General features: G+C 46.3%; 1 protein-coding gene across 1 annotated transcript in view; it reads left to right on the top strand.

Annotated features, from left to right (window-relative positions):
• Positions 1 to 5,196, top strand: part of LOC309568857 (glucose-6-phosphate exchanger SLC37A2-like) — a gene marked incomplete at its 3' end in the record, with an annotated part of 66,990 nt that extends 61,794 nt beyond the window's left edge. Inside the window, exons 15-16 of the mRNA XM_082274642.1 lie at positions 4,211 to 4,289; positions 4,988 to 5,196. Of these exons, the coding sequence (XP_082130768.1) occupies positions 4,211 to 4,289; positions 4,988 to 5,196 (288 nt within the window). The remainder of the gene's footprint in view (positions 1 to 4,210; positions 4,290 to 4,987) is intronic.
• Between the last annotated feature and the right edge of the window lie 19,819 nt (positions 5,197 to 25,015).

Genomic DNA, 25,015 nt, shown 5'->3' with positions numbered 1-25,015 from the left:
GAAAATTGCCAGTCTGCCCCTGCCGCTGCTTACACGGCAGCCGTGTATAGTGTGGGATAATGGAGGTTAGGCAGGTAGTTAGTGGATACTGTGTTGAGATAGTTTAGTGCACTCAGTGTAGTGTTCAGGTTATACCCCACTTTTAAAATGTATAGACATGTTGTAGTCCTGATTTCCCGTAGACGTCAATGTGAAAGGTAGGGAGCAGTGCCATGTCAAGCTAACCAATTGTTCCCATAGACACCAATGTTAAAGCGGAGTTCCGGCCAAATTTGTTTTTTTAGCAAAAAATACCCCTAGAATAGTCAGGGCTAGTGCATTTAAATAACAATATCATGTAAACTGTCCCCTGTTTAGTGTAAATGCAGCATGAATTACTTACCTTGTGAATTTCTTGTACAGCTCGGCCATCTGCGGTGTGGGCATCTGAAGCCGCAGTGTTCCTCTTCCTGGATTTCACGGTTGTAAGCGAGTCCCAGAATGCTATACCCTCGTCATTTCCGGGGCAGGTGCGTCATCCCACAGCTGGTTCCGCGTCATTGCTCATGCCCAGAAGCTGTTCTCCATCCATCGGCAGAGAATGACGCGTCTGCACCGGAAGTGAGGAGGGACACTGGTGCAGGCGCATTGACTCCTGGGATTGATGACAGTCATCTCCCAGGAGTCAATGCAAAGCAGGAAATGATGGCGGCTGCGGCCGCATAAGAAGGAAAGGCAGTTATTTATCACTAAAAATAAGGTAAACAAACCGAAAAAAAAAATATATATATCCAATTAGTTTTTAGCATGTGATAAGGTTATGTATGATGGAAAGTTTAAAATTAGGGTGGAACTCCGCTTTAAAGACAGGAAGCAGTGCCATGCCAGGCTGACCAATATTTCCCATAAATGCCAATGAGCACTGAAAGCTTAAACTTGGTCTGGGCAGGAAGGGGGTGAAAGGGCCCTGTATTTAAGTGGTTAAGGGGAACCCTAAGAGAGAATTAAAAAAAAAAAAAGACATGGGTTCCCTACAAAATCTATACCAGGCCCTTATCTGAGCATGCAGCCTGGCAGGCCAGGATTGGGGGGGGGCGAGCGAGAGGCCCCCTCCTCCTGAACCATACCAGACCGCTTGTCCTCAACATGGGGAGGGTGCTTTGGGGTGACGTCAGACGGGGGCAGTGCTACTGGGTGACGTAACCGGATGGCCCTGCCCCTTGCTTATAAAAGAGCTGTCAAAGCTCAAGAGCATTATTCGGCGAAGCATCTTTGAATTTTTTCTATTTTCCGCGTGTAATGCGAGCGTCGTGATTGATGATGGATTTACATCGAGGGGCACTACTTTTGTTATTTTTATTTTTGAATAAAGGTCTTGTCAAAAACTGTCTTTTGTGATTTTTTTTTTGTACACTTTTTTGGTGAATGGATCAGGGGTACGATGTACCCGATTACCATTCATGTAGGGGGGAAGCTGGGATTTGGGTGCCCTCTTGTTAAAAGGGGGCTTCCAGATTCTGATAAATGTGAAAAATTGTTTTTTTTTTTTTCAGAATTGTCGCTCTTTTTTGTTTAGCGCAAAAAATAAAAATCGCACAGGTGATCAAATACCACCAAAAGAAAGCTCTATTTGTGGGCAAAAAAATTACATCAATTTTATTTGGGTACAGCGTTGCACGACTGTGCAATTGTCCGTTAAATTAACACAGTGCCGAATCGCAAAATAGGGCCTGGTCAGGAAGGGGGCAAATCCTTCTGGTCTTAACCACTTGCCGCCCGCCCTATAGAGGATTGATGGCAGCAAAGTGGTTCTATTATCCTGACTGGCCTTCATATGACGTCCAGCAGGATAATGCTCTCTGCGTGCCCCCGGTGCTGCGGTGTGTCACTCTAAGACACTGCATCTCCAATCTCGGTACTGACGTAGGCTCTTTACCATGTGACCAGCTGTGTCCAATCAATACATAGTAAATAGGAAGAGCCGTTGATTTCACGAGTAGAGGAGAGCCGATCTGTGGCTCTCCTGACGGGGGGGGGGGAGTCTGTGCTGGTAATCAGAGCATTGATTACCAGCGCAGACCCTTGGGGGGGGGGGGGGTTGGCACTAGAGCCACCAGGGATGGCCACCAGGGATGCCCACCCATGACCACCAGGGATGGCAATCAGGGCTCAGGGAGCCTGCCAGTGCCCTCCCCATAAGTGCTGCCCAACATTGCCATCTATCAGTGCTGCCCACCAGTGCCCATCATTGCCATCTGAGTGCCGCCCACCAGTGCCCATTATTGCCCACCAGTGCCGCCTATCAGTGCCCATCAGTGCCACCTATCAGTGCCCACCAATGCTGCATATCAGTGCCCATTAGTGCTGCACATCAGTGCTGCCTATCAGTGCCCATCAGTGCTGCATGTTAGTGCCACCCCCATCAGTGCCTCCTCATCAGTGCTTGTCAGTGCGGCCTCATCAGTGCTCATCAGTGCAGGAAAAAACATATCTATTTACATCGTTTTTTTATAACATAAACAAAAAACCTTTTTTTTTCTTTTCCAAACTTTAAGGTCTTTTTTTATTTGTGTAGCAAAAAAGAAAAAACCTTGCGGTGATCAAATACCACCAAAAGAAAGCTCTATTTGTGAGGAAAAAATGACATAAATTTGGTTTAGGTACAATGTTGCATGACCGCGCAATTGTCATTCAGAATGCAACAGCGCTAAAAGTTGAAAATTGGCCTGGGCAGGAAGGGGGTGTAACTGCCCTGTACTGAAGTGGTTAAAGTGGTTAAAATGAGGGCTTTTGATTTTTCATGTTCGTGTCCCATAGACTTTAATGGAGTTTGCATGTTCACTAGAACTTTTTCCCTGTTCGAGATGTTCTGGTGCGAACCGAACGGGGGGGGGGGGGGGGGGGTTCGGCCCATCACTACTTATGAACAACAGAATAGTGATAAGGCCCAAGTGCACCCCCCTTATACCAAAAACACTTCCTATTGGTCCTCGTGTTGGCAGTGTCTGCAGTAAGAACTGTCTGAGATCTCCTTTAGCTGCATTTTTTAGTTCCTAGTGCCAATTGTAAAAAAAAAGTATACAAAGGAGGAAAGTTCCTTCAACAAAAAGCAAAACAAAGACTTTATCTGCAGCACTATTTTGCTAGATGTCAAAAGGGGCCTGATTGAAATGGAAACTTCAGCCAGAAGCCTAAAGACACAGCCCCAGCTCCTATCTGCTTTCTGGATTGCTGGTGAATGTCCCCACACCAACTGTGGCCCCCAGGATCCCTCTGCTTTTATCTAACCCTCCTTGGCTCTTCCACCTATCAATTTACTGAGCAGCCTCACCCACTACATGCCTGATTTCAACTTGTATTTGCAAAAAAGATACTTAAACAACTACACCAGTTTATCAAATACATTTTTCAGAGCTTTTAAATAAATACCTAAACTGTTTTTATATACTATACTTATGTGGTGTTATTCTTTAAAAGCTGTAACTTGGCAAGCTCAGAAATGACAAGAAGTAGGTAAAGGCTTCCAAAATGTGTTTTTTTTTACATCTGAATGTGGTTTAAACGCCATTGCCATTTTATCCTTATTGTAATAAGTTTGTACTGTTTTGCTTTATGTAAACCTTTGCAATGGAAATACTGTGTCGTGTTTTAGAGAAGAAGTTATGAAATGCAATGCTAAGTATAACAATAAACGCAGAACAGTTTTGCTTGTCCATAATATGATTGAAGCAGAACTCCAGGTAATAAAGTAACCATTTTCTTTAGTCCCCTCCCCTTCCCCTAGAGAATATACACTCAGCTTAATATTTTTTTAGGAATGGAATGTAATGGTCACGGGAACACTGTAGTCCCATTCTTTTATCTGTGGAATAGCAGTGGGCATGGAGCAGCTGTGACACAGGGACTACATGGATTTGAAGTCTGTGTGGTTAAAGCTGCTGTGGGCATAGCCGTTGTGCGGTTTGGACCATATAAAAGACTACTGGCTGTGGCGCCTGCATGTCACCCCTGTAGTACTGAGAACTATACAGCTGCCTGCAACTGAAAGTGCTGAGCCTCAATATCATGCAGCCAGAAGATCCAACATAACTATTGCTGGAGGGGAGTACAAAAAGTTCTGCAAAGATGCTGAAACACACATAAAAAAAGAGGTCAGGACCCTTTCTGCAGCAAAAAAAAATCCCAAGTGAAATTCTGTTTTAAAAGCTTTATTCACATTTTTATTTTGCAGGGAACACATGAGTCTCTACACGGAAATGCTAAGGCCCTATCCACAGTCACCGCCATCATTGACGGTTTTGGATCTATAGGTTAGTGGGGTGACTACATTTTCCTTTATAGATAGACTAAAGCTTCTTTTTGTATCATGTACTGCCGTGTACAGGATTAACAGAAATCTATAAGATATTTACATAGTTGGTAAAGGGGGTATCAGAAGTTGTGGCTGCCACCAGGCTTCTTCTCCTAGGGGACCCATAGGGCCTGCTCAAGTTTATTATTCTGATCTGCCCCACATATGCCCTGTCCCTCGTCATCACCTTGAGCAGATGTTCAGCTAAATAACTTCTCTTTTAGGAGAAGGAACATTTTACAAAAGGTAGGATGGGTTAAGAGTTGGGGAGGTTAAAGAGATGGTGGTGTGGTTGCAAAGGAGGGTTCTAAGTGTTAGAGATTTAGGTACAGGAGGTAACACAGCAGACATGTTAATTGTAAGGTTAGTATGGGGGCTGGGGATGTTGAGTATGGAGCAGTGGGTGGGTATAGAACTGGAGCGCATTTTGGGTATTTTGAGACTTCATACTGAAGAAATTGGAATTCCCCTTAGACAACTTTCTGTAGAACTGAGGTGGCCAAGAGTAGTTATGGGGCTGCATAATAAATTTAGCTAGAGGATCATAGGTTATCCAGCCACCACTCTGACACTGTTGATGGAAACATTTCTACCCTGAAGGCTTTGTTTCCCTGTTTAGTAAATGGGTTTGATACAAGGTTTTATTGTGTCGCTCAGGTGCTGCAGTGGGACCCGCGCTGGCCTCTGTCCTTTCTACCAAAAACTGGAACTATGTCTTCTACATGCTGATAACTGCCGATCTCCTGGCTCTTGTGGTGAGATTCGTTGATTTCTTCGGGTATAACTGTCAGTGTAGATGGGATCATCAGTTCACTGTATGTTCTTCCCAAAATTCTACCCCCTGCCTTATAGATTCACCAAACTAGGTGTTACCCAATTAAAACCACATAGAATCCACCTCCCACATAAAATATCCTTTTTAATGTGCACAAAACATATGTAATAAAAACCATGGTAAATGTAAATGTTAATTTATGGTTGGTATACGATAAAAACTATATGGTAAGCAAGAGATGGCTTATTTGTGGTATACTTTTTGGGTAGGACCTGGTTTGTTGAGTCTTTAAAACTGGGTAGGATTTTGGAAATAATATCTTGTATGATACTGGAAATTCCAAACCACCTTCTGAAACAGTTGTAATGATTGATTGTTTTGGGGATCTAGAGTCAATCTGCATATTATATCTCATAAGAGCCATTCCCTGCCCTCAGCCCTGACTGCAAAGAAGACCCTAATGTAAACATACTATGAAATGCTGTAATTAAAATATATTTTTTGGCAAAAAAAAAAAATATATATATATATTAAGTGGTTCTTTGCAATAGGGGCACATTTCTTCATGGTTTGTTTGTCACATTACAAATTATGCAAGTTCAAAAGATAACCGGTTGATCGGCCAGAAATCCAGTCCGCTCCTAACTTCCTATGGTGCTGCCCTGAAATGTCAATCAGTTTTGTCATTATTACTTAGCAGCAAATAATATTAATAAATGTTAATAAATACTGACTTCTTGTATCCTCAAGCTTCTGACACGTCTGGTGTACAAAGAAATTAAACAGCTCTGCCGATGTTGCCTCAAGTTCAGGGGGTAAGACGACCTATTTTATTTATTTTTATTTTTTAGCTTCAATTTGTGGTTTTCAGCCATGTCTTTCTATCTTCCATTAGAAATATGGATTTTTCCTACAGCTTACATGTAAAATGTATTTCTTGTAGTATATCAGTTGACACAGAGTCATATTTATTACCATATGGGTTATATGCCACCTATAGGTGAATGGACACTGGCAACCAATCAGACTGGAAGTCGCCCCTATATAACCCCTCCCATACAGGAAGTACCTCAGTTTTTTTGGCAAGCAATAAACATCCCATACAAGAGGGGAGGGACCTCTGTGTCCCGTGATATACTCCAAGAAATGGATTTTACAGGTAAGCTGTAGGAAAAATCCATATTTCTCTTTCGTTCACTGACGGACACAGCTTCAAGTCTTCAGACCATTGGGCTTTATGCTGTCTCTCTTCCGGAGTAGGACTAGGCGGAAACCTTTTTGGTTATGCCCTTGGGGCAGTCCCAAAGGGTATATCCTCACTTCCTGCTATAGGACTCCAGTTTTCTCTGCCTAGTCAGGAGTAAGGACCTGGCTTTCTGCTGGGATCTGTGGTCCTGACATTTTTTCCTTTTTAAATGGAATTTTTTACTTTTCCTTTATTTTTATTCCTGTGTAAACTACAATCAACTGTTCCTGTGTGAACTACAATCAACAGCCAGACTGGGCGATGCACTGGATATTCTAGATCCTTATGGTCTTCCCAGTCTGGCCTGCAAGCGAGACCCAACTATCAGCTCCATGCTAGGTTGGCCCCACTGGACAGGGTCTGGCCAGCAAGTAAAAAAACCTTGCGAGGTCGCATAGCCCTGGTCACGACAGCAGTCACAGAGTTGCAGCGTACCACAGGCCACAGCACCCCCATTTCAAGATGGTGCAGTGGACTGCTGGGAGTAGCGCCCACCTGGTGACCATGGTATGGTGAGTAGTGTCCCCCCTCCTTTCTTACGGAATTGTTGGGGTGGTCCCAGGCCCTTCCTGGGGATGGTAGGCCCCTCCTGTGTCCTTCCTCCCCCTCAAACTCCCCCCCCTCTCCTTAGCTGGGTTTCGCCTGTGTAGATGCCCTCATCTGCCCCCTGTCCCCTCCCCTGGCCCCCTCTGGGGGGCTTTTGTGTGGGGGGGCATGTATGGTGCTAGGCCGGAGAAGTAGTGGGCGATGCCGCTGCCGGGCCCCCTGGTGGGGGTGTCCTTACCTGGGTGCTGCGGGGGGGGGGGGTCTACCCCCCTGGGGTCTGTGTGCTTCCCTGGGGTCCAGTGTCCCATGCAGCACCGCATGGTGCCGCCATTTTGCCGCGGATTTTGTATTCCCAGCTTTGGCGGCCATGTTTGTGTAGTCCAGCGGCCATGTTTTTGGTTTCCCCATAGAGTTTAACAGCGGCCATTTTCTTGTAGTCTGATGCAGTGCTGGGCTGCGGGGGCCTCAAGTGTCAGGTCGGCATTTCCTTTTCCTCTTTCTAGCAAGGTGGCAGACCGTTTTGGCGTTCTCCAGCTCAGGTGGTGAGTCTCTGGGGGTACTCTATTCTTCCTTCTTCTTCTTTCTGCAAAAAAAAAAAGAAAATTCTGAGCAGTGCAGTTCTGATTATCCCTTAGGGTCATAGAGCCTCTGGAGCGTGTTTCACAAACTGATCCACTCCTGGAAGCTGTGGGGTCCTCTGTTTCTCAGTCTGCCCTGGAGGCCATTACAGCTGCCCTGCAGTCCCTAGTAGCCAAAGTAGATATGGCCCTGCAAAGGAGGCCTAGCAAGAAGCGTACCCCGCCTTCACCTGTATCCTCTGCTTCCTCAGAATCTGAGGTGGATTTGGCCACCGCAGACAAGAGCCAGCCCACTGGGTTGGCATCCACACATGCTGAGTGCTCTAATAGTGAGGATGAGTCCTCCTCCTCTGCAGCCGCGCATGAAAAAGCGCTGGTGGAGGCCATGATTGTGTCAGTGCAGGGAACTTTAAAGTTGGAGGACTCTGGTGCAATTTGGCACCCGGAAATCTTCCGAGGTGACTAAGGTGTTTCCCTTTCCTGCCTATTTTGACGAGATTGTCACTAGTCAGTGGGGTTCCCCGAAACGCATGGTTGGAATACCTAAGCATTTTGCTAGGAGATATCCATTTGAGGAGTCTCTTCTGAAGAAACAAATGGTTCCACCGACTCTCAGGTTTCCAGGCTGAATAGGGCCACACTTTTGCTGGTGGAGGATTCTTCATCCTTTAAGGACCCCGTGGACAAAAGAGCTGAGGCTCTGGTCTGGTACATCTTCACTGTGGCTGGTTCAATTTTGAGACCGGTGTTTGCTACCACCTTGGTATCCCAGACTTTAATGGAATGGGCTTAGATTTTGCGCCAGGATCTGGAAGGGAGTCAACATCCTCCTGAGCTGGCGGACCTGGCGGATCAGTTGAACCAGGGGTTACAGTATATTTGTGATGCATCCCTGGATGCGGCCCCTTGGCCGGCAGGGTTTCGGTGATGGTGGTGATTCTTTTGCCGCATGATCTGGTTAAAGTACTGATCGGCCAACCAGGCTTCTAAAAAGGTGCTGACTGATTTTCCCTTTGTAGGTGACCGTCTGTTTGGTGCCTCTATAGAAGAGATTATTAGGGCCTTACGGGAAGCAAGAGTACATTGCTTTCGCAGGCTGTTAAGGGCAAGGAACCTCGCTGTAAGCGTGATCCTTTCTTTTCGGCTCACAAGCGGCCCTTTTCGTCTGTCTGGATTACAGGAAAAGGGCTCAAGATCCACCCAAGACTTTGTGGGAGGCTCCAAGAGACCCTGGAATGGTAAGTCCAAAGCAGGCATTTCTGGTTCCACAGACAAGCCTTTCCCAGCCTGAAGGGGCGTCTTCACCCGCGTCTGGGGTGAGGGGACGTCTTTGCCTCTTTCCGGATTCGAGGACCTTGCTCATTCAGGACAAATGGGTCCACAAACTGATTTGGTTCGGTTACAAGATCGAGTTTCGTCCTTGCCTCCGGCAAGATTCTTTCCTTCTAACTTACGCCTGTCTCCCAAGCGGCTACAGGGCCTCTACCGAGCAGTGCAGGACCTGTTAGCACAAGGAGTTATTTTGCCGATACCAGAGTCGGAATGTTTCTAAGGTTTTTATTCAAATCTGTTTCCAGTTTCCAGAAAGGAAGACAAGGTTCGTCCAATCTTGGATCTCAAGGCTCTGAACCACTTTGTGCGGGTTCAGAAATCCATCCTCATGGTAGTAGCTTTCCTTCACCAAGGAGATCCGCTGGCCTCTATCGATCTCATAGAGGCTTACATATTCCAATATATGTCAGGCATCAGTGTTTTATTCGTTTTGCTGTGGGCAAGGAGCACTTACAATTCGTGGCGTTACCCTTTGGTCTTGCCTCAGCTCCTCGGGTGTTCACAAAGGTTTTGGCCCCAGTGTTGGCCTTGCTACAAGAGAAGGGGATTGTGGTACTGAGTTACTTGGACGATCTGCTTCTGCGTGCAGAGTTTTCCTAGGCTCGAGAAGCTAACTTGGACATTACGGTACGAACTCTGCAGGAGTTTGGGTGGACACTGAATTTTCAGAAATCGGCACAGTCTCTGTCCACAAAGCTGGACTACTTGGGTCTGGCGCTGGACTCAGCATCACCCCGGGTGTTTCTTCCTCAGACAAAACTTCTGAAGCTAAAGGATGCGGTTTGGCTCCTGTTGTCCAAACATTGATCATCACTCAGGACTTGTATGCAAGTGCTGGGTCTGATGGTCTCCACCTTCGAGGCAGTTCCATTTGCGCAGTCCACACCAGACCTTTGCAAAGGGAGATTCTAATCAAATGGAACAAGGATCCGCTGTCGTTGGACAACCTGTTGAGTCGGGGTTCGAGGGAGTCTCTCCTATGGTGGCTCCGGCCCTATGTCTGGGAAAATCCTTTCTTCCCCTGTATTGGACTGTAATCACCACTGATGCCAGTCTATCCGGATGGGGAGGTGTCTTGGGGGTGTGTTCGGCCCAAAGTGTCTGGAGTCGGGAAGATCCAGGTTGCCAATCAACATCCTGGAAATTAGTTTGCAGGGACGCCCTGTGCAGATACAATCAGACATTGCTACAACTGTTGCATATGTCAATCATCAAGGAGGCACAAAGAGTGCCCTGGCGGTCCGGAAAGTGGCCGGCATCTTGAGGTGTGCAGAACAATATGTTCTGGCCCTCTCTGCTGTGCACATTCGGGGGGTGGAGCATTGGCAAGCGGACTATCAGCGGACGTTGGATCCAGGAGAATGGTCTTCACCCGGAGGTATTTCATCAACCCCAACTGTATCTTCAGTGGGGGACCCCCGATGTAGACCTGCTGGCTTCCCGTTTCAACGGGAAGGTGCAGAGGTTCATGTCAATGTCTCGGGATCCTCTGGCCAGCGCCGCAGATGCCCTGGTGGCCCCTTGGGGTGGGTATCGTCTGATTTATGTTTTCCTCCAATATAACTTCTGTCAAGGCTGCTACACAGAATTGAGGTAGAAGGGATTCCAGTCTTTCTGGTGGCACCAGATTGGCCTCTCTGGTCTTGGTACGCAGGCCTGGTAAGGCTGGTAGCAGACATCCCTTGGAAACTTCCTCTCAGGAAAGATCTTTGGTCTCAGGGGCCAATCTTCCATCCTGCTTTATGGTAGAGTTTGGAAGGCGTACATTACTTGGTGTGAGTCTCGGGGAGGGGGGGGGGGGGTTCTCCCAGCTCCTTTTCTGTGTCTCATCTGTTGGAGTTTCTACAATTAGGTGTAGTTCATTGTTTGGCTCCGGGCACCATCAAGGGCCGGATTTCCGCCTTGGCTATATTTTTCCAAAGGCTGTTGGCGGCTAAATCCTTGGTTCACACTTTTGTGCAGGGAGTTCGCCATCTGTCTCCTCCGGTGTGATCCCTGGTACCTCTGTGGGATCTCAATTTGGTTCTGTCCTTTCCGTCACCTTACCTGGTGATTCATAGGGACAAAGTGGTGTTGCGACCCTGTCAGGCGTTTCTTCCTAAGGTTGTCTCTGGGTTTCATTTGAATGAAGGTATTGTGTTGCCGTCCCTCTGCCCTAAGCCAAAACATCCTAAGGAAATTGCCTTACATTCCTTAGATGTGGTAAGGGCAATTCAGGTGTACCTAGCAGAACCGTTTTGAAAATACGATTCTTTGTTCTTACAGATGGATCTCGTAAGGGGCAGGCCACATCTGCTGCGACCTTTTCTAAGTGGATCAGGCAGACGGTGGTGCAGGCCTACTCCATTAAGGGTCAGGTTCCTCCTTTCCCTGTTAAATCGCATTCTACGAGGGCACTTAGTGCTTCCTGGGCCTCCCATCATCAGTGGTTCAGGCATGCAAGGCGGCTGCGTGGTCGTCTGTACACACATTCACAATTTTTATAAGGTGGATGTACTTGCATCTTCGGATGCGGCGTTTGGCCACAAAGTTTAGCAGGCTGTGGTTGCAGAGGCTTCTGCTTCTTGAGGGTGTAATTTTTTTCTGGTGGTGAGCTCCAGTTGTTCCTGGTTGAGCTCCTGTTGTTACTTGGTTGGCTATGTTTAGCCTCGTTGGGAATTCTGTGTTTGCTGTGCTTTTCCCACCCCTGGTATTGACACTGCTTTGGGACATCCCAATGGTCTGAAGACTTGAAGCTGTGTCCGTCAGTGAACGAAAGAGAACTGGATTCTTACCGTAAAATACTTTTCTCTGAGGTTCAATGACAGACACAGCACGCGCCCCTCTGTTGGGGTTGAGTTATATGTTCTTCTTACACTGCTTGTTACAAACTGGAGTCTACAGCAGGAAGTGAGGGTATACCCTCTGGGACTGCCCTAGGGAGGTAACCAAAAAGGATTCCACCTAGTCTTACTCCTGAAGAGAGACAGCATAAAGCCCAATGGTCTGAAGATATGAAGCTGTGTCCGTCAGTGAACCTCCGAGAAAAAGATTTTACAGTAAGACAAAAATCCAGTTTTCTTTATCGTACATCACGGGACACAGAGCCATATTCATTACCATATGGGATGTCCCATAGCAATGCACTTGAGGGGAACACCATAAATACCGCCATCGGACCACAAAAGATCTACATAGCTGCCTGCAAAACACTGCGGCCAAATGCAGACTCCTCCTGGGTCCTAATATCCACTTGATAGAATCTAGAGAACGTATGCACCAACGACCAAGTCATGGCCTTGCAAATCGGAGCCATAGAAGCTTGATGGCGAACTGCCCAAGAGGCACCTACTCTTCTGGTAGAGTGTGCCTTTACTGGAAAAGGTGGAACTTTCCCTTTCAAACCATACGCCTGGATAATAACCTGGCAAATTCATTGAGAAATCATAGACTTAGATGCTGCCTGCCCTTTCCTGGGCACTTCTGACAGCACAAACAAAAGGTCGGTCTTTCGAATCTGAGCTGACCTTTTCAAGTAAATCTTAAATGCACATACTACATTAGGAGAATGTAATAACTTTCCGTCCGCTGTTTGAGGATTTGGAAAGAAGGAAGGCAGTGTAATGTCCTGATTCAAATGAAAAGCGGACATCACCTTGGGCTAAAAACCTGGGTGTGGGCGTAGATTCACCCTATCTTGATGTAAAATCAAGAATGCCTCTTTACAAGAAAGAGCTGCTAGTTCTGATACTCTTCTGGCTAAAGTTATCGCAATCAAAAAGACCAATTTTCTGGTCAAAAGAACCAGGGGAATATGCCCCACAGGCTCAAAAGGCTATTTCTGTAGAACTGCAAGCACCAAATTTAGATCCCAAGGACACAATGGTGGCTTCACTGGTGGAAGCATAGGTAATACCCCTTGAACGAAGGTTTGAACTAAGGAATGTGAAGCGATCGGTCTCTGGAAAAACAATTAAGGCTGAAATTTGACCCTTAATAGTGCCTAAGGCTAATTTAATATCTACCCCTACTTGCAAGAAGTCTAGAATTCTCCAGATGATATATTTACGGGAATGCCATTTCCTGGCCTCACCCCAAATAATGTAAGATTTCCAGATTCTGTAATAAATGCCTCTAGAGACTGATTCCCTAGCATTTATCAGGGTAGAGACTGAAGGGCCATATAGACCCTGCTCTTTCAAAATCAAGGCTTCAACAGCCAACTCGTCGAATTTAAAGACTGTAAAGCAGGGTGGAATATCAGACCTTGAGAGAGACGGTCCAGATGTAGTGGAAGAACCCAAGGCCTTGCCACTGCCAATTTTTGAATTTGTGCATACCAAAACAAGGCCATGCTGGAGCTGCCATGATTACTGGTTTGCCCTCTACCTGGATTCTGTGTAGCAGACACGGCAGCAGCTGAACTGGAGGAAAGGCATAGATCAGGGAAAACTCCTCCCAAGAAGTCACCAAGGCATCTACTCTGTGAGTGGATCTCTGGTCCTAAACACAACTCTCTTTAACTTGTTGTTGAACCCAGATGCCAGTAGATCTACATCTGGGACCCCCCAAAGTTGGCAGATCAATGCAAAGATCTCGGGGTGTACGGACCACTCCCCCGGAAATATCTGTTGACGACCCAGAAAGTCTGCCTGCCAGTTTTCTATTCCTGGAATGAAAATGATAGGCAGGGAACACATTTTTCTGCCCAGGATAGGATGATATGCACCTCCTTCTGGGCTGACTGATTTTTGGTGCCTCCCTGGTGGTTGATATAAGCCACAGCTGTGGCATTGTCGGATTGTACCTTGACAGGGTAACCTTGAAGTCTGGGCGTCCAGTACTTTAAAGCACGACAAACTGCTCAGATTTCCAATACATTGATGGGAAGACTCTTTTCTACCCAAGACCACTTTTCCTGGATAGTAGCTTCCTCCTGAACTGCCCCCAAGCCGGAGAAACTGGCATCTGTAGTCACTACTTTCCAGACTTCAGGAAGAAAGGATTTCCCTTTTTCCAAATTTATGGTTATCAACCACCAACTTAGACTCTGACATACTCTTGGTACCAGAGACATGCACCAGTCTAGGAACTGGACCTTTCTGGTCCATGCTGACAGAATGTTGTTCTGTAAAGGTCTGCCATGGAATTGTGCATAGGGAACTGCTCCAAATGAGGACACCATCTTCCGTAATAGCCTCATGCAAAGATGTACAGAAGGATGCTTTCTCCTTCTTATGGATCGAACCAGATCCTTCAGGTCTGTGACCTTTCTTGATGGCAAGAATACTTTTGCCTGTCTTGTGTCCACAAAGAAACCCAGATATCCCAGATGCTGGACCGGCTGTAATGCTGACTTTGCCAAGTTCAGAATCCAACCCAGACATTCTAAGAACTGAACCGTCCGGAAGACATTTTGGCTTAAAAGCAGAAGCCGATCAATCTATTAGTAATAAATCGTCTAGATAGCCTATCACTGATATTCCTTTGGACCTTAGAGCAGCCAATACTGGAGCTAAGATCTTTGTGAACACTCTTTTATCTGTGGCCAACCCGAAGGACAGGGCCACAAACTGAAAATGCCAGTTCTCTACTGCAAAGCGTAAAAATCTTTGATGTGCCTAAAAGTTAGGCACGTGAAGGTATGCATCTTTGATGTCTATGGATGCTAGATATTCCTCTCCCTGCAGGGAGGCCATGACTGAGCAAACTGATTCCATTTGGAAAGTACAAATATTTAGAAACTGGTTCAGAGCTTTGAGATCCAGAATAGGTCTCACATCTCCATTTGGCACGTGGACTCAGAAAAGGTTTGAGTAGAAACCCCTGAATCTTTCATCTTCCGGAACCTCTGTAATCACTCTTTGGGACCTTTAAATGATCCAGAGCCAGAAAGAGAGATTTTCTTTTTAGAGGATCTGCAGGTATATTGGACTTTACAAACCGAGGATGTGAAACACTCGAAATCCCAGTTTGTACCCCTGTGAGATAGTGGAAATAACCCAGTTGTCTTGAGTTATATCTACCCAGACCTCCGAGAACCGTAGCAGCCTTCCCCTCAACCGATTGAGCGGGGGTGCCCCTTCACAAGGTAGGCTTAGAGCTAGATTTGGTAGGTCTCTGGGCCCAGGGTTTTTTCTGCCCTTGCCCTGGAGGCTTGGTTCTAGATCCAGATGGCCGATGCCCTCGCAACTGCCTAGGATTAGAAGCACTGGGAGTCTGAGTGCTGGGAATCCTAAAATAAGGATGTTTGCTTATCTTCTTAACGGGTAGCAACTCGCTCTCCCCCCCGCCCCCCCCCCCCATATCTTTTGGATATATTTATATAGATCATCACAAAATAGGCGTTCTCCATGAAAGGGAAAGGCAGCCAGCAACTTTTCACATGGTATATCCGCAGACCAGCTTTTTAGCCATAGGATTCTGCGCATATGAACTGACAAAAGAGCAAACCGTGACATTTGCTGTATGGAGTCTTTAAGAGCATCTACTGCAAAACATAAAGTGCGAGGTAGATCTGTCAAATCTTGCACAGACTCTCCTTGAGAAGGAACCGTCCTGGAAACTCGTTTAATACTGTCTTTGAAAGACTGACAAACTCCTATAGCTGCTACTGCTGGTTGTTTTGCAGACCCTGCAACAGCAAAGGAGGCTTTAGCAAAGATTCCAACTTTTTATCAGCTGGATCTTTAAAAACCTGGGCATTATCCCAGGACAGATTCAACTTTTGTTAACAGAAGAAATGGCAGCATCCACAGTAGGTATACTCCATTTTCTTGTAAACTTTTCCTCCATAGGATACAATAGAGAGAGAATTTTGGGAGGAACAAAAATCCTATCAGGATGATCCCAATCAGCATACATTACCTGCTCCAAGAGCGAATGTAAGGGAAAAGTCTGAGGACTATGAGGAGGGCGCAATGAGCCTAGAGAGGGAAAAGAGACTTCAGACATCTCTAAGGGAGGTAGTTTGTATCCAGACCGGGCCATTTCAGTGATAGATTGAACTAACAATCTCTGGGATTGAGAGGCCGTGTATGACTCCCCAGGTCCTGACTCCCCAGAAATGGAAACCTCAGCTTGACCTTCTATAGGCTCATTTACAGCTACTTCTTCCACATCTTCTGCCCAATCCTGAACTAGATCAGGGGGTGGTTCAGGTGAGGGGGATCTATCACGTTTCCTCCCTCCTTGCGATGCTGCAATTATGCCAGCAATCTTACACTCAAGGCCGGCCAATGCCAAATCTTCCTTAGTGATGTAGGCTGAGACAGAAGCACTGGATGTGGCTACTAAGCCTGACAACCGTAATGGCTCAGATTGGCTAGTCGCCTCTGGCTCTTCAGGGGAGGTAAACACAGAGGAAGCACGCCTAGGATCTTCAAGTCCTGATGGCGGCAAACCAGTGCCCTTCTAGCTGTGCCCCCACTGCTTTTTCGGGAGGACATTGCTCTTAGGCAAGACAAACTTGAGGTACTAACTTTAGTGTACTCAAGGCTTGTGCCAAGCTATACAGCTTATCACACACAGCACCGATTATCCCAAAGTAACAGAACCTGACCGTGCCTGTAAACATGCACCCACAGTGACTCACGCAACCCGGCTGCATGCCAAACAACATGGGGTGAGAGCAGTTTAAGCAAACAAAGTGCTCTTTATCACAGCTGATACACCTTTCTAGGTGATCAACATAGGGTGAAAGCAATATGTTTAAACAAATAAGGTGTGCTTTGACACAGCTGATGCACCTACTGCTTTGCACAGATAATTGCAAAATACGTTTAAACAAACAAGGTGAGGTTTGACATAGCTAATACACCTGTCTCCTGTACACCTACTGTCTCCTGTAGAGACCAACATGAAACTCGGTACAGTGCAAAAAAATATTTAAAGTTATTTTTAAAGTCCCGCCACAGGATTCTGTCATGTAACAAGAATCCAATCTTCACCCATCATGGTGAGTTTCTGATACTTGCCGACCTTCAAGGACTGGGTCCCCTTGTTTTTGAGGAGCCGCTCCCTTGGACCTGTAGAGCACCCTGCCGGAGCGCCTTTGGGGTTTGGTTTTACCAAGGGTCCGAAACCCAGGGTCCAGTGCCTAAAAAATACAACATTACAGGGAAAACCTTGTATCTCCTTTCCCGAGGCTCAGGTACCATCCTTTTAGTCTTAGACTTTTTTGGATGGATCTGATTGCTATTCCCCTTTGATCCAGAGATCATTGATCTGGGTTTGTAGCATAAACTTCTCTACCGAGACCATCACCTTTAAGACACTGGCGAAAAAACTGAGGTACTTCCTGTATGGGAGGGGTTATATAGGGGGACTTCCTGTCTGATTGGTTGCCAGTGTCCATTCACCTATAGGTGGCGTATAACCCATATGGTAATGAATATGGCTCTGTGTCCCATGATGTACAATAAAGAAATGTTTATATGTTTTATATCAATCACCCTGAGATTTAACAAAAAGCTGCTTTGTATAGCGCACAAAGCAAGCACAGAGCAAGCACAGGAGAGCAGAGTCAATGCCAGGATAATGGAAAGAAAAGTAATTGGATTAGAAAAACTGTTGAGTTGAGTTTGGTGGGATCAGCTGGCATCCAATGTCTCCAGTAGCGCTAACTCCTACCTGGCTCCATACCGATGTACTTTGGTGTTCTAACTGTGTGTTTATAGCTTTATCCATAGTATACAACCAATTTATTATCCAGCAGGAAGAGCGAGTACCCCTTATAATGTCTGCAGCTAGTGAGCAGATCCTAGAACCCTGATATCTCATGACTGAGAGATGCATAAAAGTATGTGGACCCCAGCCTCTCAAAATGAAGGAGTTCAGGTGTTTCTAGTGAAGGGTATTAATAATACTACAACATACAAGGGCATTTTAACAACAATATTATTGCGATCTGCTAGTGTGGACAGAACTGCAATATATATATACAATGTATAATTGGACAGCTGTTGAGGATAAAGTGGGTAGTGGAGGAATCCCGTTTCGTTTCCAAAACTCAACGATGGTAGTACTGCAAGTAAACAAGGCTGTACTCATTGGCAAGGAGAGGCTCTACATGGTAAGAAGAAACAAGAAAGCAGCACCTACTGAGTGTATCATACAAAGTTTAATAGGGGTTAAAAGAAATTATGCACTCACAAAGGTAAATTGTATGCCAGCATGGTGAATGTAATGGGTCATCTGCAGAGTCTCTGGTAACGAATGGATGCTGCTGAGACGAGTAGGCTGATGGCTGTCATCGTCTATCAGACGGCATAGCTGTTTCCACGGTGCCCGGGACTGTGTAGAGGTGCTGGTGATGTCACATCCGGCAGCTGAGAAGGCAGGAGAAGAGCGCGTTGGGAGCATGCGTGCTCCTTCATCAGGCTCTGAAGGGGCCATCATGGAAGAACTATATATAGCCAGCTGGATGTATGGTGGGTGGGATGGGACAAATGTATAAGACAAATCGTAAAGAACAAGACAAGAGCCTGCACAGAGGCCAGAGATGAAATATAATGATAGCAAAAAATCAAAACAAATGGAGAGCTAAAACATATAAATTAGGATATCTATGACTAATAAGAATGAACATATGATAGTGGAAGATGATTAAAGGATAATGCTAAAGTGAGAAGTATTAGGATCAATGGATAAAAAACTGACTCAAAATAAATGGAGGACAAGGATGCTATGTGCGAGTAAGAAGTAATATATTAAAAATTATTAATTATTTTGGAAATAAAAATACAAAAATATATACATAAAATATGTTTTTTTTCTAATATATAAATATAAATGAATATATAAAAATTGAATAAAAAGTATATTTTCTGACAGACTCCATGGCAGCTTACGTGTGGGTTAGTCCCACCTCCTCCTACCTCATAGGACCCTACTCCCATAAATTTTTACTCTGTGCCAGAGGCCGTGTTCCTTTTTTGTTCCTGAAAGGATTATGGTCAAATCTTACCTCATGAAGATTCCCGATTCAGGCCTGGCGGTCTGCACGTTGGATCCGGTGGTGTCCCCTTCATGTCCAGCACGCCCTAGCTATTAGCGGGGTAGGACACGGGCGTGGAGTCAGTTGTCAGAAGAGCTTACAAACCTGGCCAATGGCAGGCAAAGCAACATTTGGCCAATCGTCCCAGCTATTAGCGGGAGGCCCATTAATATGCCCCATCATGTGTGCAGCCACGGTGTCCGTATGGTCCAAGGTCTGGTCGTGGAAGTGGTGATGTACCCTGCTTTACATTCTATTGCAGCAGTTTGTTTTTTTTCCTGCTGTTCTGTTGAGTCTTTATTTTCTTTCCTAAAGCCCTTCTAGGTCTGAAAGACGTCACTCAGCCCGTGAAGATCAAGACCCTCCAGGTCGCAAATGCGGCATTCATCATCAAGTTCCAGGCGCCATCGGTCGTCCTCTAGGTGACATGGTGAAGAGTCTGGAGCTACTACAGGACACCACCACTCTGATAAAAGATAGATCCTACTGGAGATGTGGGGCACAGGTGCCTGATGGAAAGTCGCTCTGTGAGCCCTGTTTTGCACATGCTGCAAATGAAAGGGAAGACAGCAACGAGCAGATGGAGTCGCTGGTCAGGCGAGTAGTTAGGGAGTCCTTAAAAACCTTGGATCCTGCTCGTGCTGGAACTTCCTCCCCCAGGATGGCAAATACTCCGGCTGGTGAAAATATTCATATCCCTGGGCCTTCCCAGCACAGTCACTCCTCATCTGACTACTCTGAGGGTGAGCTTGAAGCAGACGACCCTGGTGCGGGTTTTGACTTTGCCATGGTTCCCTCCTTGGTCAAAGCTGTGAAGGAAGCCCTGAAGTGGGATGAGCCGGTAGAGTCACCCTCTAAACAGAAGAGGTATTTTAAACACCTCAAGAAGGAATGCCCTTTCTTTCCCCTGTTAGGGGAGGTCGGCGAATTCATTACAGACGAATGGGGCTGCACAGAGAGAAAAAATTCTCTACTCTCCAAAATGAATTAAATGTACCCGTTTAAAACGAAAGAAGTTAAACACCTGGAATCTGCACCTCTGGTGGATGCAGCACTAATGCGTCTGGTGCGTCATGTCACCCTCATGCTTGAAGACACAGTCACCTTTAATGATGGCCTTGAGAGACGCATTGATTCAGACCTCAAGCGCATCTATGTGTCAGCAGGAATGGCATGCAAGCCAGCATTGGCTCTCACAGCCCTGTCTAAAGCAATGGAGGTGTGGACAGACAGTGTGGATACAACGCTCAGAAGCGTGTCAGAAGAAGTCGCAAGAAATTTGCCAGTACATGAGCTGAGGCTGGCGGCGGCTTTTTTGGGGGAGGCCTCCCTAGACATGGTTTCATTGGTCACTGCAAAACGGGCTCTTTGGTTACGTCCTTGGTTGGCCGATCCTGCGTCAAAACAGGCCTGGTGCCGAATTCCACTTGAGGGGTCCTCCCTATTCGGCAACAAGTTAGAAAGCGCCATTTCCCGTGCCACAGGTGGTAAGTCGGGGTTCCTTCCCCAGGATAGGCGCTTGCTGGACCAGAAGCGGTCTCAGCCCAGGCAAGGGGCTGATCGAGCAAGGGATGCTCGCCTAAATAAGCCTGGCCATCAATTCCGAAAGAACTGGAGAAGACCGCAGCCTTCAGGACAGAAAGCACCCAGAGGAGGGTCTTCTGGTGGTCGGGAGGCCACAAAGTCTTTTTGACGTTGTGCCTGCCCAGGCGAAGCAAGTCGGGGCTTGGCTACTATGCTTCTAACACGTCTGGGCAGCCTCGATAAACGACTTCTGGGTCGTCAAGACAGTATCAACAGGCCATTCCTGGAAATTCTGCAGTCCGCCCAGACTGAGTTTCATTCCAACCTCATTGCCACAGTCAGAGAAAAGACAAGGCCTTCTGTTGGTGGCTCAAGGCGCAGTGGTTCCAGTTCCAACCAACGAGAAGTTCCAGGGTCTATATTCCCCTCTCTTCTTGGTTCAGAAAAAGAGCGGTACTTGGAGACCAGTCATAGACCTCACGCACCTGAACTCTTTTATCAAGAAGGAGAAATTCAAGATGGAGACGCTATTCACCATCCGTCAAGCAGTACAACCGGCAGACTGGCTTGTGTCAATCGACCTCAAGGATGCCTATTTCCATGTGCCAGTGGCAGCAGATTACCAGAAGATTCCTACGATTCGCAGTAGATCAGAATCATCTACAGTTTGTCTGTCTCCCGTTTGGGCTTACTACATTGCCGCGGATATTCTCAAAGGTCTTACTAGCAGTGGTGGCTTTGATCAGGACCAAAGGCGTCCGTCTACACCATTATCTGGAGGACCTGCTCCTGCTGTCACAAGACCAAGAACAACTTCTGATACACAGGTCTCAGGTAATAGCCACTCTTCGCAAGTTCGGCTGGTTACTGAACATGGAGAAGAGCCACCTGGAGCCTACCCAGTCATTAATATTTCTGGGAGCTCAATTCGACACAAGTCAAGGCACAATTTCTTTGCCCCTCGAGAAGATCCCGGTAGTCAGGGACAGGGTACGCCTAGCTATGACGGCCACTCACCTTCGAGCATCTCAGTGTCTAAGAGTGGTTGGGACCATGGTAGCCACGACTCCAATGGTGAAGTGGGCACAGTGGAAAATGTGGCCTTTCCAAGTGGGGTTTCTCCATCAGTGGCGTCGAGGAGATCAAAATCACCTCATTCGCATATTATCATCAATGCGGGAGAGCCTTCCATGGTGGCTGCAGAGAAAAAATCTCCTCAATTGCCATTCCATCATGCACATCTCTTACATAGTTACATAGTAGATGAGGTTGAATAAAGACAATAGTCCATCCAGTTCAACCTGTGTAGGTGTGTGTAGCTGTAATCATCTCACATAGCCCTGAATGTTCTGATCCTTGAGATGTACGTCTAAGAGTCTTTTGAAAGCCACCATACTTCCCGCAGAAACCACCTCTTGTGGTAGAGAATTCCACAATCTTGTAGCCCTCACAGTAAAGAACCCCCCACGTTGCCTGAGGTTAATACGCTTCTCCTCTAATCGCATTGTATGCCCTCGAGTCCTCGTGCAATCCCTTCGACTGAACAGCTTTTTTTCTAAGCTTAGATCCCCATTGAGATATTTGTAAATTGCTATCATGTCCCCCCTCAGGCGTCTCTTCTCCAGGGAGAATAAATCAAGCGATTGCAGACGCTCTTCATAATTAAGGTCCTCCAATCCCCTAATCAGTTTAGTTGCCCTTCTCTGGACTCTCTCCAGCTCCAACACATCCCTCCTGAGGACTGGCGACCAGAACTGGACAGAATACTCCAGATGCGGTCGGACCAGAGTTTTATAAAGTGGAAGGATTATAGTCCTATCTCTGGAATACATCCCCTTCTTTATGCATGCTAATATTCTGTTGGCTTTGGCAGCTGCCGCTTGACATTGCATGCTATTGCCTAATCTATCATCAACCAAGACTTCCAGATCTTTCTCCATTTTTGATTCCCCCAGGGGTTCCCCTCCTAACGTGTATTGTGTTTTTATGTTTTTAGTCCCCAAGTGAAAAACCTTACACTTCTCCACATTAAACCTCATTTGCCATGTCGTTGCCCACTCTGTTATTTTGTCCAGGTCATTCTGTAGGATATCTGCTTCATGCTGTGAAGTTATTGCCCTAGCCAATTTTGTGTCATCTGCAAAAACTGATATCAAACTACTGACCCCGACCTCAATGCTGTTTATGAATAAATTGAACAAGGTTGGTCCCAGGACTGAGCCTTGGGGGACCCCGCTTACCACCTCAGACCAGTCTGAGTATGCGCTGTTTATTACCACCGTTTGGACACGCCCTTTTAGCCAGTTCCGTATGCAAGAGCAAACCCTGCTGTCCATACCTGCAGACCTTATTTTATAAATTAAGCGCTTGTGGGGAACTGTATCAAATGCCTTTGCGAAGTCCAGGTACACCACATCCACTGGTCTGCCCCTATCTAGCTCACAGCTTACCTCCTCGTAGAATGTTAAGAGATTGGTTTGACAAGAACACCCATTTGTAAACCCGTGCTGATTACTGCTGATGATGTTGTCTTTAGCAAACTCTACGATATAGTCCCTTATCATCCCCTCCAGAAGTTTACATACTATTGATGTCAAACTGACAGGCCTATAATTTCCCGGGATATGCCTCTGCCCCTTTTTGAATATTGGAATCACGTTCGCTTTCCTCCAATCCCCTGGTACATCTCCTGTCCTAATACTGTTAGCAAAGATCAGGAACAGTGGTCTAGATATAACTTTACTGACTTCCTTGAGTACTCTCAGATGTACGCCATCCGGGCCTGGTGATTTGTTTGTGTTAAGTTTATCCAGCCTTTCCTTGATTTCACCCTCTGTTAGCGATAGTGGCAAGTCCTGTGTATTACTACTAACCATACAGTCATGGTCAGTGTACCCTTCCTTTTCCTGTGTAAAGACTGATGAGAAAAAAGCATTCAGCACGGTTGCTTTTTCAGTGTCCTCTGTAACCATCCTCCCATCATCGTTAATTATGTGTGCAATATGCTCTGCCCTAGCTTTTTTGCTGTTGATATATTTAAAGAATTTCTTTGGGTTTTTTTTACTATCCTCCGCTATTTGTCTCTCAAAGTTGATTTTAGCCATCTTGATTTCGTGTTTACTTTTCTTATTTGCCTCCTTGTATTGTATGAAAGCCGATACTGTGCCCTCTGATTTATATTTCTTGAAGGCCAATTGTTTTCCCCTAATAAGTTTTTTAACGCTACGGTTTAGCAAGCCAGGTTTGGCTTTGTCTCTTCTAAATTTATTTCCCATAAGAATGCACTGCAAGATGCATTTGCTTAATATGGTCCTAAAGCATTCCCATTTTCCCTCTGTGGTTAGTGCTCCCAGGGTTTGGTCCCAGTTTACCCTTTCCATCAATGAGTACAATTTTGGAAAGTTTTCCCTTCTGAAGTTTAGGGTTCTTATGTTCCCCACTTGCCTTGTTATATTGTTATTTACACTAAATGTGATCATCCTGTGATCACTAGAGCCCAGGTAGTCCTGGACTCCTACCTCCGAGATTAGGTCTGGGTCATTAGTGATCAATAGATCCAGGACTGAGTTTTCTCTAGTCGGAGAGTCCACCAACTGTGACATGTAATTATCCTGTAAGGTTTCCGTGAATAGACGGGCCTTCTGTGAGTGTGTAGTCCCCTCTTCCCAGTCAATGTCGGGATAATTGAAGTCCCCCAATATGATGACTGATCCCAGTTTTGCCACTTTACCCAGTAGTGCTAAAAATTCCAGCTCTACCCCCTCCCCTTGTTTAGGTGGCCTATAGCAAACCCCCACAATTACTTTTCCCTTTTCTCCTTCCCTATGGAGTTCTACCCACACAGATTCTAACTCCATACTCATCCCTTCCGTAATGTCACTCCTCTCTATCACCCTTACATTGTTCTTGACATAGAGACATACCCCTCCCCCTCTTTTTCCTACCCTGTCCTTCCGGTACAGGGTAGGAAAAATCTCTTGGATCACAGTTACCACGGATGCCAGCAACACCGGATGGGGTGCCCTCTGTCAGATGGAGATAGCCCAGGGCAGCTAGGATTTCCAAGCTCACAGGGTAGTGTCAAATACTCTAGAATTGCGAGCCGCGTTCTGCGCTCTGAAAGCATTCCATCACCTAATATAAGGGACTTCTGTGATCCTGAGGATGGACAATACGACCGCGGTCTCCTATGTGAAGCGACAAGGAGGCACTCGCAGTTGCTCCCTGTTGAAGGAGGTAGATCCAATCTTATATTGGGCCCAGAAACACCTGGTCAACCTAACTGCAGTGTTTCTTCCGGGGGTACAGAATGTTCAAGCGGACTTCCTCTCAAGAGTCCGCTTGGACAACAACGAATGGAGCCTTCACAACGATGTCTTCCAGTGGCTCACTTCTCTGGAATTTCACCCGGAAGTGGATCTATTTGCATCTCCATGCAATCACAAGCTTCCGAAGTATTATGTAAGGTTCCGTTGTCCCCAAGCCTTTGGGACGGATGCTCTGACAGACCATTGGAGATTCCACAGGGCATATGCCTTTCCCCCAGTTCCTGTCATTCTCCGGTTCCTGGCGAGACTCAGCATGGGAGATGTGGAAGTGCTAACAATAGCCCCATACTGGCCGAACAGGCCATGGTTTCCACTGCTGATGCTCCTCAGTTTTCGGGATCCAGTTCCTCTACCCATCAGGCTGGACCTTCTGTCCCAGG

The sequence above is a fragment of the Pelophylax lessonae genome (assembly GCF_965119305.1).
Source record: "Pelophylax lessonae genome assembly, chromosome: 12".
Classification (NCBI taxonomy): domain Eukaryota; kingdom Metazoa; phylum Chordata; class Amphibia; order Anura; family Ranidae; genus Pelophylax; species Pelophylax lessonae.
The sequence above is the reverse complement of the archived record's forward strand: the minus strand, read 5'-3'. Positions and strand labels throughout refer to the sequence as shown.